The 16,192-nt window shown below is 37.6% G+C and overlaps 1 protein-coding gene across 1 annotated transcript; it reads left to right on the top strand.

Moving 5' to 3' along the window:
- Nucleotides 1–750: 750 nt before the first annotated feature.
- Nucleotides 751–14,803, top strand: LOC145772485 (GPI-specific phospholipase A2-like PGAP3). Its single transcript, XM_082584364.1, has 3 exons — nucleotides 751–875; nucleotides 3,436–3,542; nucleotides 13,378–14,803. The coding sequence occupies exons 1-3, from the start codon at nucleotides 789–791 to the stop codon at nucleotides 14,132–14,134; spliced, it is 951 nt and encodes a 316-aa protein (XP_082440490.1). The 5' UTR covers nucleotides 751–788; the 3' UTR covers nucleotides 14,135–14,803.
- The last annotated feature ends 1,389 nt before the right edge of the window (nucleotides 14,804–16,192 follow it).

Genomic DNA, 16,192 nt, shown 5'->3' with positions numbered 1-16,192 from the left:
CACGCTAATTTCGAAGACTGACTTCTGTATTTGCGTTATCACATATAATAAGACATTGGATCAACGTTTAAAAGGATCAACGTTTTCTACGTCTTGTATTTCCGATTGACAAGAAATCGTACAGTGGCGCAAGAAGCTTCTTTGCAATCACTGAAATCGATTTGAGCGCGTACGTATTTTTTCGGACATTTTGACCGAATTGACTATATTTTTTTCGGACATTTTTCTAAAAAATCGGTCAATGACCGATAAATGACCGAAAAAAAAAACCCAGATTACATCAAATATATTCTCTAAAGCCTCTACACTACAGCCTGTTTCACCCTAAAATGAGGGATCATCAGAAGGCCCTGGATAAAAAATTAATTCTATTTGAATAAGAACCTTCTGATGAACTCCCCTTTTTGGGTGAAGCAGGCTTTAGAGAATAGTAACTATATATATATACATTTGATTTTGATGTTACAATACTTTTAAATATTAATGTTCCTCAAAATACTTTTGTACGGTAATCATTTCTAAAATATATGATATCATTTGCTTATTTCCTGCACATAGTCTTTATGTTGTTTTGTTTTTGTTATTTCACTGATCATGGTAAGTAGTAAGTATCATGTTCTTTATTTTCTATGTTTTGCTTATTATGTTCGGGTGGCAGCTGACTTGGGTGACCTTTTGGTCTTTTGCTGTAATCCTTGCTGTGCGAATTATTTTTGTTTATTGTGTTGTGTCTATTTTTGTTTATTTGCCAGCAGAAAAAATTGATAAATTGTTAATTGCAAACTATAATGTCAAAATATTTTTTATTTATTTTTATTGTTTACTGGATAAATACATGTTGGGGATCAATTGGAGACAGATCTAACGTTTTTGTGGTGAGTAAAAAGTGGAAATAATTATTCGACTAAATGATGTTATAAAATTGATAATTATGTTTAAATGTCTGTGTGCGTGTGGCTGTGGCCTTGTAATTCTGTAATAATAAATGTCTGTATGTGCTTCATTCTGCAATAATTATTATTACAAAACTAATTTGATAATTATTACAGAATAAAGCATATAATATACAGAATTAGTCATATTCAGCAATTGTTGTTAGTCATATTCAGTAATTTTTACAATTATTGTAAAAATGTGCTGCATGTATACACAATATCCACAATTCTTTTTTTAGAAATTCTTATATATAACTACGATAATTCATTTGCATGGTATTTATGAACTGTCTGCTTTGATGTGTCTGCTACTATTCGGTGAGTCTGATTTGGTGAGTTTGATTCGGTGAGTTCCTATCCTCTAACCCTTAACCCAAACCTCTAACCCCAAACCCTAAAACGGCAATGATAATTAGGCTACGGTACCCGATAATTTAAAAAAAAATTAAAGAAATCCCCCTTTAAGGGATCGGACTCACCAAATCGGACTCACCGAAACGGGCCATTCCGTGCTCTGATAGGGCTTGACTTTGTGCGACTGCGTGCACAATATGTGAGATTAAGCGGAACTGTTTTGGCTCTTGGATTGTGCATTGTGCAATTGAGCAATTCATTTTTTTAAGAACTGCTCTCTATTCCTCTCTATTCAGCCGGAATGGCCCGTTTCGGCGAGAGTCTTTTTCGGCGCGGTTCCTATTTGGCGATTTTTTGAAAGGAAGTTATCGGGTACCGTAGCTTAATTATCATTGCCGCTTTTACATCGTTTTAACGTCGCTAAACGTTAAAATCGTGCAGATAAAAATAAAATGTTTGAACTATTAAATATTAAAATCCGTCATGTTTATGTCATTCGTCATGTTTATGTCTATAAGCTAGTACTTTTGATTAGTTAAAATGATTAGTTTGGATCAACAAATCTGTGGCCTACAACTTGGATTGAAAGGAAGTTATCGGGTATCGTAGCCTAGTTATCCCGACCAGCAAAAATTTGTTCTAAGAACCCAGTTAGCCTAACAGTTCATTTTTACATTGTAGTAACAGAATGAAAAGGCTAACCAAATATGTGTGGCCTACAGCTTGGATTGAAAGGAAATTATCGGGTACCGTAGCCTAGTTATCTCGACTAGCAGAAATTGTCGTTTTTACATCGTTTTAATGTCGCTAAACGAAAGAAAATTTTTATTTTGTCGATTGTAAAATAGATCTACAATTAACACTTGCAAGAGCAACAAGGGCGATTTAACACAAAAGAAATTCAAAAAGTTACAAGTTTTCCGAAGTTTTTACTTTGAGATTCTCGCATTCAAAAACTTGGTTGTGATGTCACAAAAGACTCAGAAAAATAAACATTGCAGGAAACCGGCTCAGTGTGACCATGCGGATTCAAAAAAAAGTAAATAACAATAGAGATGTAATAAAATGCAGACATACTACTTCTGTTCAAATAAACTTTGTTCAATCAATTTCACTTTCCAAAAGTTTTACAAAAGTTACAACTGAAATAGTTTTATGGCGATTTAAATGCAATTATACTGTATTTTCACCAAAAAGGTAGTGATAAAAATGCAAAAAAAATTGTAGTCAAAAGCAAATTAAAGGAGAAAGATTATTGTTGCAACAATTTGTATAAAACATTAAAGCTACAGAAGTAAAGTAGTTTTGATGATACAAAATTTAGCACAAAAAATAAAAAGGTTTGGCAGCACTACTTCTAAAAATATAGTTAGGCTAGGTAATTTGATGACAAAAATAATATATTCTAAGTTTGCATACAGACGGTGACATAGGATTCAAAGAACCCAATTAGCCTAACAGTTTGTATTTACATTGATTCAATGTCTGAATATTGAATAATATTCAATCATTAGATTTGCAGAAGGCGTCGTTGGATTTTCAAAAAATTGCCGAATAGGGAACTCGCCGAATCGGACTCGGCAAATAGTAGCAGACCCCTATTTAGCACTTAATGGATGGAATAATTGGGAAGGCAACAAAACTTTGACATTGCCAAACTCAATGACCAGTCTGTTTCAGTACTGTAGTTCAAAGCCTCTACAAGTATGCAAAACTACTAGGGTTAAGCTCTCAAAAAAACTTTCTTCTTCTGGGGCTAATATATATCCACTTCCACATTCCACAATTAATTGACCAATCTCGGCAAGCTTTTTGGAATAAGTAAATTTTTATTTATTAGAGTTAAATGTATTTGAACTATTTCAAAAGCTAACCTGCAGAACAAAAAAAGAGAAGGTTTTCTGATGCACAAATGTTTCGACAACTGCTCATGTTTACACTCCAAAAATTTGCTTGTTGCTACATAGCTTTGTTCAGAAAACAAAATCTGTATTTGGAAGCTTTTTTTAAATGTCTTAGCTTATCGTAATTGAACATTTCTACTTTTGTAATGTACCGTAATTTAAAAAAATTAGTGTTTGTGTTTTTTAAATTTAGAGAAAAAACTGATATATTATATTGAATTTTGTGCTATATTTTTTTGTAGTCATGCTTAGAAGTGTGTACCAAAAAAAAATGTGTCGGAGAAACATTTTTGAAAGAGCAATTTGTACTAATGAAATGGATGGGCTGGGATTGTATGTCAGAATGCAAGTGAGAAATTTAACTCATTTTTAACTATCAGGATCATTATATTTCAGTTATATATGTGTGAAGTATTACATAATCATTAAGGCAGTGGTTCCCAACCTTTTTTGTCCGGTGGACCCTTTTAATCGATGTTCAAATCTAAATTCCCCCCCCCCCCCCCTATAAATTTAGTTTGTGAAGAAGAAGCGTTCTTCCTGGCCGTCAGCACAAGGCTGAGCACTCACTAGTACAGCGAGCAGCAGTTGTGATTCGCTAACCATAACGGTGTAGCTTCCACGATAGCCATTCAGACCTCCTATAAACGATAAGTCCACAAAGATAAGAGTTGAACTGACTGGTAAAGCGGCGGTCGAGTACCCAAGTGGCAAGAATACAGTGCGATACTGATGGGCCCAGCCTCATGGGCGAAACACGTGTCTATCGCTGTCAATTCATGCTACAAATCGGCTGCCCAGAAACTTATATGTATGAAATGCCCAGCCCAGAAATGTATATATATTTTTTGATTACAGTATATTTTTTGATTACAGTATTTTTTGATTACATATTTTTTGATTACAGTATATTGATTAATCGTGCCTCTGCTCCACATTTTTATTGAATATTCGTCTGCCACGAGAGCCAAATTATCCTTAAATGGTTCGACTCTCTTCCTCGTGGGAGACCCCAATTTTATTTGCTCTGCTTACTGGCAGACCGGGTATAAGAGTCAAAGTACCTGCGCGAGGACGCGTGAAGGAGACGTGAGCGCAGCCCGGCGGTCAATTACTGCCGGTTCCAGCGTCCACACGCGACGGGTCGCCCGGTCCGTCGCAGGGGTTCTTTCTGGGCTATGCAGAAAGAGCCTGTCTCCCTGGCCCGCTCCGCCATTCTAAATTTGCGGACCGACCATATAATGTTTCGATCCACACTCTCCTTCCACAGGTACCTCGACTCCCCAGCCTGGCCCTCGCGACCTAAGCTGGTGGACTTAACCCTCCGGGTGCATCGTCACCCCATAAATCACGCCGCTCCTCGCCGCCGCGGGGTGTGGCAGGCCGGTTTCTTAAAGTCTTCGACCTGGCTATGTTTGTACTCTCTCGCCGTGTCAATCTTTTGCACCGTGAGCTACTGATGCGAATAAAACAGTTCAACACTACGGTGCGATACTGATGAGCCCAGTCTCATGGGCGAAACACGTGTCTATCGCTGTCAATTCTTGCTACAAATCGGCTGCCCAGAAACTTATAGTCTGTGTGAAGCTTGTGATTTTTTTGTTTTGACAACTCATGAATGTGGTGAAAGAGTATTGAAAAGAGCACAACGAATATTATTCTCCACGTCTAATCCGTTTCTCTGTTTAGTTTTCATTTGGAAGAGTTGAAAAACCTGACTTGCATAGGTAAGTGGAAGCAAACGAAAGGATACTTCGAATAGCTTTTTCTGCCACTTTGGGATAGGAATTACACGTTAATGGCCAAAATCCAGTGATTGATTTTTTTTCTCTGAATAAGTTTCTTGTGGAAAATCCGTTTTAAGTTCTAAAAATTCATTCTGCAATTTATCGGGAAGTTTTCCATTAACAATGTGAATGAATTTTGTATTAAATCAAGCTCATCGTCATAAATTTCAGGAAAATATCGAATGAATTCTAGTTCTAATGCTGTGAGATGTTGCACAGGCCTCGAAACTGAAGGCGGCCATGGCGCGATTAACCTACAAAAACCGACATTTTGTCCGCCGGGTCTCGCCCTTCCGTCGGCCGCCATGAAGTTCAGAGAAAATTTTACGCAAGCGGCCTTGTGAATAAAGTACTTTGCCACTTATAATCACAAAGGATTAGAAAGCAGTCAAAGCACCCGATAAATCACAATACGGTACACACTGTCTAATGTCTATGCTTGAATTGTTAACATTATTGATTGACCAAGCAGCTGATGTCTGACATAAGCAGGATGCAAGTGACATCACAATCCCTTTATTGATGCGATATATTCACATTCAGCCTTCGAAATTAGCGTCGGCAATAAAAATGCCGAGGCCACACGAGCGCTTGTAAGGTTAGGGTTAGACCAGACATGGGCAAACTACGGCCCGCGGGCCAAATCCGGCCCGCCGGCTCTTGTATTCTGGCCCGCCGGATGTTATCGACATGTTGCAAGTTTTATTATTGTGAAGTTTCAATAGGAGGATTAGATACCTCTTGTCTCTAAATAGCGATACAATGTAGAATGTAATCGGGAAAGAATGTAATCGGGAAAGCTGATGAATTTCCTGAGCTGGAGGACAGAGATTGGCTCTGTGATTTTGCTTTTTCTGTCGATATATTAACACATATGAATGAGCTGAATGCAAAGCTGCAAGGGAAAGAACTCTTCGCTCACGATATGTACACAAGCGTTACGGCTTTCAAATCAAAATTGGCTTTATTCTCAGCACAAATGTCCAACAATTCTTTTGTTCATTTCCCCACATTACTGACGATGAAAGAAGCCCCTAAACATGCAAATAAATACAGCAAATCACTAAATGATTTGCACCACGAATTTTGCCGTAGATTTCTTGATTTCGAAAAACTCCAAAAACCATTTCAGATTATTTCGGCTCCACTTTCACAAGTCGCTGCAACAGCACCACAAGAACTGCAGTTGGAATTGATCGATCTTCAGAGTGACTACGTTTTAAAGGAGAAATTCGAAGCCCTGAAGCTAAATGAGTTTTACGCATCGCTAAGCAACACCAGATTTCCAGAAATTCGAAAGGTGGCACAAAAAATGCTGGTATTGTTTGGTTCCACATATATTTGTGAACAGACGTTCAGCTTGATGAATTTTAACAAATCTAGCCACAGGTCTCAGCTGAGTGATGCGCACCTCAAATCTATCCTGACTATCGCCACAACCAAAATGATGCCAAATTTCGATGCTTTGGCAAAAAATAAAGCTTGACAATCCTGTCAGACGTCGTATTTAAATTCGATTTTGTTTTTTGGTTGTATTTTTCAGTTATTTGTTAATTTAATCTTCCGTTTTTTTTGTCCCTTTGTTATTCGTGTGACAAACTATATGTAAGTGGCGGCTCGATCACTTGGCCCGCCAGTCTAAGAACAAAATAATTTTGGCCCCTAATTCAAAAAGTGTGCCCACCCCTGGGTTAGACATTCCTTCCAGTCGTAATGGCACAGTCATAGATTTGTTCCTTAGTCAACACCCTGATGGAGCTCTACGAAAAAGAAAGAGGCATGTGGATTGGTATCAAAGCCCGAAAGCCGCAAAACGTGGACGCTTCATTGCGAACGGCGAAGACGGTGCAGATTTACAGCCAAGCGATGAGCCTCTTGATGTGTCTGATTCCAGTGATGACGCGACAACCTCGTGCTCCGATACAGCATCTGATGATTCCGATTCTGACAGCTAGTTCTTTATCAAACAGACTTTGTGTTGTTTGCAGTATCGCAATTGTGCCGAAATTATGTTAGTGTATGCATAAATCGAGGCAATCTTCTCGCAGAAAGCTATTAATTTGTTACCGACCTACCTGGTTGAGCAATTAACGTTATTTTATGATAATTCAACGTTGCTAGATGTCGAATTAATGTAAAACAAACGTAAATTTCTTATTGGGCATTGTTGTTACGCAGTATAACCCGCCGGAAAATTAAATCGATCTGTGCATGGATGATCTGTGCTGACTCGAACGTTGAATCAACCCAAAATCAACTTACTTTTCCGCCCGTGAGTTATTTAACGTGAATTGCTGTAACAGCGTGCGACGTGCGTATCTTGTTGCTCGCTTTATTGCTACTTTTGGTATTATTACATCACAACAAATCAAACAGTGCGGTCATGATAGACTACTCTAGTATATTTTTTGCTTCTCGTTTTACATGTTTTGGTACGTACAATTGTTTCGTAATAAACGTTCACAGCAATTGCCGAGGCAATTTCAACTTTTGTCGTTTGGCCTCGGCAACGTTTCTGCCGTTCGAAGTAAAAATGTGCTAATTTTGAAGACTGTATGTTGATGCGTGTCGACGTTCCGTTGGCCGCCATGTGCTTGGCCACCGAACAGCTTGCTTCAGTCGGACACGTTTGGCCGCCGGAAAAAAAAGTTGTTTCGAGGCCTGTTGCAAAATCAATTCTGTTTCCAACTCTGGAAGAACTTGTTCTTTGCAGTCAACAACCAGCACCGATGATAATTCTTTAAACATGGTAACATATTCAATTGTTTATTCTAAATTTTCTCTGTGGTACTGGCATCTGTTCCTGGAAGGGCCACCCTAGCCAGGCTGGTCAAAAGGTAGAGGCCAGACAAAACGTAGTGTCCCCACAACCAGGACAGCAAAGCCTTCTAGTACCTTAAGACAATCTCCTAATGGCAGTGACATAAATTAATCACTCTCTTCCAACCTGTCTTAAGCCAGCATGGAAGCAGTACAGCTTGTAAATTCACATGGCATTAATATGTCAATGGCTCATGGATACAGATAACCCATGTTGATGCGCAATCTGCTTTAAACGGAGATGTTGATTGAATATATACATATATTGGTGTTTTTCCCTTCCATTTTCAGATTTAGTTTGTTCAATGGACCAAGCATATCAACCAAATAAGCAAGGAATCTAATCCATCTGTCATTATTCAACAATGAAATAAATTCCGATTTTCTTTAACACTATCACTGCCACGCTTTTTTTGATGAAATTTTCAGGATTTAGCCTGAGCAAAGGCTTTGATTTTGAACTGCTGTATTTTGAGAACGGTAACTGCTAGAAAACAAATCAAAATATGAAAGTTGTTGCATTTTCAACAGTCTTTTACGGTATGTTTACAAATTTTGTGCATTTTGTTTTGAAAATGCCTTAAAAGACTAAAATTTCTGACAAATTACAAAAATTCTGTGTTTTTTTGATTTTTTTTTTGCTTCCGTTTAGATATCGGAAAAAATTGTTCAAACTGAGATAAACTTCACCGGTAGATGTCAGGCAAGTACTACGCTTGCCGCACAAAGGTTGTCACGGAGATATTGACGCGTTTTGCGAAGAAAGAACTGGATAGACTTCACTTTGCACAAAAAATGACAATGTTTTGTAAATAATTGATAATTGCAGGAAAAATTTAAATACAAACCTAGTAATTTCTTTCAATTTTTGGACAATACAATTCTTCCTGTTTCTAAAACAGTCAGACTCATGCAGTTTGGCAAACAAAGACCAGATTTATGGTGATTGCAATTAAAGGTCAAAAAATAATGTAAGCTCGTCTCTGAGCCCAAACACCCGCTTGGTTACGTTTCCTCTTGAAAGTCATCGTGTATTTGCATGAAACAGTAGGCCTACGTGATGGTCTACATCCATGTCAGTGCACAGTTGCTTAAATGATCGAGAGTTAATCTAATAAGAATCTCCTCTTTAACGCTCTAGTCTAGACCAACTTACTAGGCTTCAAAAGGTTTGCAATCCTAAAACCAAATTCCCCCCTTAAAATTGCAAAATTCCCCCCGGTTGGGAACCACTGCATTAAGGTGATGCAAAACAAGGGGTTAAAATTTTTTTATTTTTGAATATTCAAGATATCATCTTATTTGATTCATTTTGATACAAACACTATCCTGTTAAAATTTTAAAGCAAAAATTTGAAGTTTAAAAGTGGCTCTTAGCCCTTCAATGTTTGCTGATTTCCAAAGCACCACAATGAAGTACAGCAAGTAGCATACCACTAGTTTACTGAAACTGTTCACGAGGCATTCAATTCAATAACATGATACGCTCTTCTGGTGTTTAAGCTAAAGTATCAAGATTGTCTAACATCGTCTTCGTGTGAGCCTCTGGGGCCGAGGCCCTAGGCTCTATCCTTTTACCAGCCCAGATTCACGATGTTCCCGTACTACACTGGAAGGCTACTAGAGAGCAGCCAGTTTTTGGTTTCATCATCTATGACATGCAGACCTTTCACTCCGTTAGATGGCTTGCAGATGGGGATGGATGACAAGTGCCGTGTTCTCATGCTCCATCCTGTGAGTACCATCTGCACACTAGCAGATGAGAAACAAAAGTTTCCAACAAAGAGCCTCTACCTGGACAGCACAGCTGCAAGGGGCAACTGATAAGTTCAGACACCCCACCATCCTGCAGCTCAACATAGTATCAAATTCAAAATGTTTCAGATGATAATCTGCATTTATTCCGTTTCGTCATTCAGACACCACTGACTTCTTTAGGGCTTGGTCAGATAATTAATCAATACCAGTGTTCAGCATTGCAGAAAACATAAACAAAAAACATGTTGCTAAAACAAAACTTTGCCTTTTTAGGGCGGAATTTAGATTTGCGTCTCAAAATAAGTCAGTGTTATGCGTAAGTCAGACTTATATAGGCCAGGCTTATACGAGAAGCTTATTTGCGATGCAGAAACTCGACTTACGCGCGACTTATATAAGACAAGACCGTATTAAGCCTCTTTGTTTTCGCGCGAAAGAGAAATTGCTATAGCAACTCTTTGGTTGAGGCAATGAAGCGTGAAACTGAAGGCTGTAAAGCTGAGCTACATTCCTGCTGAACCACCAAATAAGGCAATGTTGTGCTTTAAACTCACAACTAGAAAAAAGCACTTTTTTATGATGTTGAAATACGTTATAGTTGCATCAGTAAGTCGTTCGTTACCTAACGTAGATGCCAAGTAATCCATGACGCAACAGATCTAGCACAAAAAGTTCATTCACAAGCAAGGAATACTCATTTAACAATGAAACAACGTAAAACAACGTTATGCCAGTATGCAAATGGCTTTCGTTTACAATAATTCATAAATTTGAAAGAATCAGGTTACTCAAGTTATTTTTGATGCCTAAATAGGAAAGTTTTGACTTTGCTTGCACAATCATGGCCAGGATTGACACATGATGCGCGGATTTTTGACAACAGCATCATTCGAGATAAATTTGAGAAAGGAGAAATTGATGGAATCCTATTGGGTGACAATGGGTATGCACCGAGAAATACGCGCTACAATTCTGCAAACAGAACTATGACTAACCCCGGCCAAGTTGCCATCGCTTCTCTGGAAATGGCCAGCTGCAAAAAATCGAAGGCTTATCAATAGCTGCAGTAGCCTATGGGCGGTATTGCATGCAATCGGGCTGTCAACGTTTCGTCATTTTTAAACAATTCAAAGAGTTCCATAGTTGCAGTTTTGTTAAGACGGAAACGTTGACAAAACTGCTTGTCGTTAAGTTGATTAAAAGGATTTGCATGATTGCGAGCAGGCCTTTCAATGTGAATATTTGCATACTCTTCATCGAAGAGTTGCCTAAAAGCAATGGTTTGCAAATTTGTGAGAAAACGAAAATACAATTATATGCAATAATATACTGTGACCTAAGTATCAAACCAAAACCTGTGTCAATAACGCCATGTTTCAGATGGACTAACTAAACCTAACTTTTTCAGCTGATCTGTGCCCAGACAGCAAGATTCGTTATTTTTACATTGATTCAACGCCTGCAGACGTTGAATCAATGTAAATATAACGAGTTTTGCTCTCTGGGTGGTCCTTTCAGTAGAGCTGTTCGCGTCAAAAACTTTAGTTAAATCATTCCTCGCTTGATTATTTTGGAAAGGCTTTTTTATCATTTTTTTATTTATTTTCCACCACTGGAAAATCTTTGATGAGGTCAATAAGCAGTTGGCGTTCAGAATCGTTGTAATTAAATCCTCTTGGTATTTTTATTGAAATAAGAAATGATAATGCAATTTACATTAAAGGGTTACGGGAATTTGTATAAACTATGTTTATCTAAAAGCGCAGTAAACTCGCTCATCAAGTTGCTCACTGAATTTAGTAGTTCATATCTTAGCGATAGTTAACTGACGCGAAGAAGTGCTTGCGTATAGCTGAGCTATATTCATGCTAAATCAACAAATAATGCAATGTTGTGCTATTTAAACCTACAACTAGAAAAAAGTCGTCTTTTGTGACGTTGAAATAGAAACGTTGTAGTTGCATCAGTAAGTGGTTCGTTAACGTACCGTAGATGCCAAGTAATCCATGACGCAACAGATCTGGCACAAAAATTTCCCTCACAAGCAAGTAATACTCATTACGCACTGAAACAACGTTAAGACAACGTTATGCCAATACGCACATGGTTTTCGTTTGCAATAATTCATCAATTTGAAAGAATCAGATAACTCAGGTTATTTTTGATGCCTTGAAAGTTAAAAATAGTACAATTGTAGGAATACTGTTGCCAGTTTATGACTAAAAGGGCGGGCGCATAGACTCCCTTTGGTCTGAAAACTGTCAAATGTAAGATAGTTAATAGACTTGTTTTTTCCTGGCATTGCAGACAAAGGAAAAAGTATGACCAACCACAATTGTATGTTTGCAAAAGTGATGTTACAAGCAGTATTACTAAACTGCGTGTCAGCGTCTGGTTATTCAACAACACAAAATAGGCATTTCAAAATTTACACCACCAGCAATAACACTAGTAACCTACTATTGTCAGCGTCTGAAAGCAGTCTAGTTATTCAACAATCAAGCCAACTGTCAGACCGAAACTCTGCCTGCAACCAAGCTAAGATAACAGGCACACCTGCTTCACATTAAAAACTATCAAAAAAGTCTCGTGGCCTTTGCACCAGACGGTCTATTTTTTTAAAAAATGCTGTAACAAACCTCCTACTTTCAATACTTCCAGTATTAGCCAAACACTTTTTCCTTCAACAGAGGCTTAAACCACCTTCGCAGGTGGCTTATATCTTTCGGCTTTTAAGCCGAGTATAAGCCTTGCTAAAGCGTAAGTCTGCTTTCTGAATCGCAAAATCGACGCTTAACGCAGAATTTTGTCCAGACAGACTTAAGCCGCCTTAAGTCTGGTTTCTGAATTCCGCCCATAGTTGTTGAACTGCTTAACCATAGCCTGTTTGCTTTAACTATACTGCTTAACCATAGAAGAATATAATCAAATTTGAAATGTCCATGGAAGCACGAAGAATGTTTAATGTATCATTGCATTTTAGTACATTATCATACTATTTTGAGCACATTTCAACTCAGTGCAGTACAACTTGTGATGAGTAATTGTATAATGTGATTTTAAACATTTGATGAAGTACAAATATGGCTGTGTTTTTTGGGATACCCAATGTCATAACAAAAAAAGTTATGGTCCCCAAAGCTACTTTAACTGGGCTGCAATGCGATAAAACCGATAAAGGTTGTTTGTGATAAAACCCTTTTTTTTTACCTTACAAATACAGAACTCTACTTGCAGGTGACGGAGATGATCCATGATTGCCTCTTGTGAACTGAGTAGATTTAGAAATATAGTTACATTTAACAATCAACATGTTACAGTTTTTTTTTATAATTACAGCATTCATTTTTTTAGAATGGTGGCTCACTTGTCACAAAAATAATAGTTATCTTCAAGTTAATGCATGAACTACTGTAGTGTACAACACTTGTATGTTTGCTTGAAAGGTTTACGGGATATGGCCTTTTAAATTTTGTATAGCATAGCAAAACAAGCATGCACTTGATATTTCCTCATTGAAATGTCACTTCGTTTATACTTTTTATTTCGGAATGGCCCGTTTCGGTGAGTCCGATTCGGTGAGTCCGATCCCTTAACGGGGGATTTTTTCAATTTTTTTTTTAATTATTGGGTACCGTAGCCTAATTATCATTGCCGTTTTAGGGTTAGGGGTTTGGAGTTAGGGTTAGAGGTTAGGAACTCACCGAATCAGACTCACCGAATCGGACACACCGAATAGTAGCAGACCCTTTTATTTTGCAATGACGTTGTTCATTTTTATTGTGTCTTTGCAGCAGCAAATAACTGTTGTTTTCACAGACACTCGTGCATGTGGGACGCTGTAAGAGTCTTCGAACAACACAGCGTACCAACTCCACAATTTTACGGAAAATGGCCATTTATTAGAATCTTTGGAATACAAGAACCGGCATCTGTTATTTTTTCTATCATGAACGGTATTTCTAATATGATTGGGTTTCAACGTTACAGAGCACGTGTTCCAAAATCTGCCCCCATGTATGGTATGGCAACTTTACAAGTAGTTGTTGGGTTAAATGCTTGGTTATGGTCAGTTGTATTCCACTGCCGCGATCTTCCGTGGACGGAGAGGTTGGATTACTTTTGTGCAACTTCTTTAATTGTATTTCACTTGTTTTATGCTCTATATCGATGGAGTTACGAATTTTCACCAAGTAAACGAAAGCCTCTGCGATTAGTTTCAGGTTACGTTATATTTTTGTTATACTTGATGCATATTTTGTACCTTTCTTTCAAGAAATTCGACTACGGGTACAATATACAAGCTAACATAGCATGTGGTATGCTTAATTCGTTGTCTTGGATTGTGCTGTGTTTTTATAAGAGGAAAACACACTCGTATTTTTTTAAAATCGTTGCAATGATTTTACTTACTTACATATTTTTAAGTTTCGAAATTTTTGATTTTCCTCCACTTTTTTGGACGCTTGACGCTCATTCTTTGTGGCATTTACTCACTGTGCCAATGCCACTTCTGTTTTATTCTTTTTGTGCTGATGACAGCATTGCCTTGCTTAAAAGTACTAGCATTGATTGATTGCTAAGACAGGCGATCGAGCCGGGGGAAGTTGTCCTCCTGTTGTCGAAAAACGTCGTAAATTTAGATAAAAACTGACAATTGTCTGGACAAAAGTTAAAGCCGTCAAATTGCATCGGTTAGAAAAAAATTGTCTAACTCATATTGATGTGTTATTTGTTTTGTATAGTAAAAGAAATAGCAAAATCATAGGCCTACTAACTTTCTTGATTTCCAACTGTATTGTGTTGATGTAACCACCAGAATATGAAATTGTGCTATCTTGAATCAACATGAGGCAGTTGCTCTAACATCAATCAAGTCTTTAATTTTGTGCATTTACGCAACTGCAACTGTATCTGGTTATATTCACAAAATATTAAATTATTATTTTAATCTGGCCAATCGCTCATTCAACTGCCCAGAACAATACTATGAGTTTGCTCATTTTATAAAACATAGCCTATACGACATACGTATGTACTAGGCTACAGTACAGGAAGTCGATGCTGTATTGTACTGTTGGGGTAGTTACCGAATAAATATGATCTAATACAGTATGAATTCGTTTATTGTTTGTAGCCTACAACTGGGTTACCGTGCACTAATATTTGTAACCACATATTTGAAATAATTTGCGAATCTTCATGCATCTGCCCAAAATAATAATACCAGTGTTAATTATGACAATAAAACTGCAATTTCTGCTACTTCATGCTAACCAAACTGATATCAGAAGTAGAACTGCTATTTACATTTTTAAAAAGCAGCACTTCAGAACACAGCGTGCGGAGTAGGCTGAACGTTTAGGCTGCAATGAGACAGTCAATTTAGCGGATAAGCTCTGCTCAGCCATTTTTTATGAAAGATCACAAGAAGCACCCCCACTAAAGCAATGGACCTTTCCCGCAGCCATCCAATGAAGCGGGACGCAGAAAACAAAGCATAATCATGCTTATAGGCTCAATAATAGTTTAATACTAATTTCTTCCTAGAACAGACTGAGTGCTCTGGTCAGGCCAAAACGAATAGTGCAGTCGTGGGAGGTTTTTTGTGGGAAATTTTTTTTATCAAGCTGATACTTTTCTCAGACCTTCCTCATACTATGCAAATGGCTCAGAAAAAAAATCCCCATTAATCGGATGATGGGAAACCCCCTTTTGGGCCCTTTTTCCAAATGACTCTTTAAGAAAATTTTAAGTTTTTCAAAATAGGACATATTATACATCATTTTTTAGCTTTTTTCAAGGGGAATAACTTTTTCTACTAACAAGAACCCTGAAAATGTACAGAAAAAGAGTTATTACCGATTAAGCAAAAGGATAAATCTATAAATTCCAGGTAAATTTGAAATTATTCGTCACTGTTGGAGTTATTTTTCTACATTCGTTAACAAGAATTAAACAAAGTAAGCGAAACAAAAATTGAAGCTATCATCATCATCAAAAACGTCAAAGATGTTGCTTTCCTCCTCGTCTTGTCCCGTTTCATCTTCATTGTACGAGCACTCCTCTTCGGTACCAACATCGACGTTATGCAAAAGTGAAAAAAAACCTTCATTCTTAAGTTTTTCGTCTAGTCTCTGGAGTATGTCGTTCATACTTATTATACTTAGATACGAAAAAGATGTGAAACTATCTTTGTATTTGAAGCATACTTAGTAGGGTGGATCAAAAAAAACGAATTTTTGAGTTCAGCTTAGTGCATCTGCCAAAAGATGCAGTTTGGGCTATCTTTTACATTGGTACTTGAAAAAACATTTTTTGACCCCGTTTGACCCCTATCCAAGAGCGCTCTAGTGGCCGCCAAGGCAAAATTCCTTAAATTAGCCATAATACTTTTTCTAGTGGGTGCAGGCTAATGATTTTGGTGTCTAACCCCACTAAATCAAGTCTTAGGAAGTCACTTCTGCAGTCTAAAATGATGCATGGGCAGCCAAAATTGCATAATGACATTTTTGCTCTAAAAAAGGCATTTTATGGGAAAGAAATGGCATTTTTAGATATTTTGGGCAGTTTTATGGATGAAATACTAAAAAAAGTGTAACCTAGGTAAAACACACGAGGATGTGACCATTTA

The sequence above is a fragment of the Aplidium turbinatum genome, chromosome 1, assembly GCF_918807975.1.
Source record: "Aplidium turbinatum chromosome 1, kaAplTurb1.1, whole genome shotgun sequence".
Classification (NCBI taxonomy): domain Eukaryota; kingdom Metazoa; phylum Chordata; class Ascidiacea; order Aplousobranchia; family Polyclinidae; genus Aplidium; species Aplidium turbinatum.
The sequence above is the reverse complement of the archived record's forward strand: the minus strand, read 5'-3'. Positions and strand labels throughout refer to the sequence as shown.

Excerpts from the sequence above, each read along its gene's own strand:
- LOC145772485 (XM_082584364.1), top strand. The coding sequence starts at position 789 with ATGTCAAAATATTTTTTATTTATTTTTATTGTTTACTGGATAAATACA. Across the intron at positions 876-3,435 it reads ACAGATCTAACGTTTTTGTG|TCATGCTTAGAAGTGTGTAC; the intron begins GTGAGTAAAAAG and ends ATTTTTTTGTAG. Across the intron at positions 3,543-13,377 it reads GATTGTATGTCAGAATGCAA|ACACTCGTGCATGTGGGACG; the intron begins GTGAGAAATTTA and ends TTGTTTTCACAG.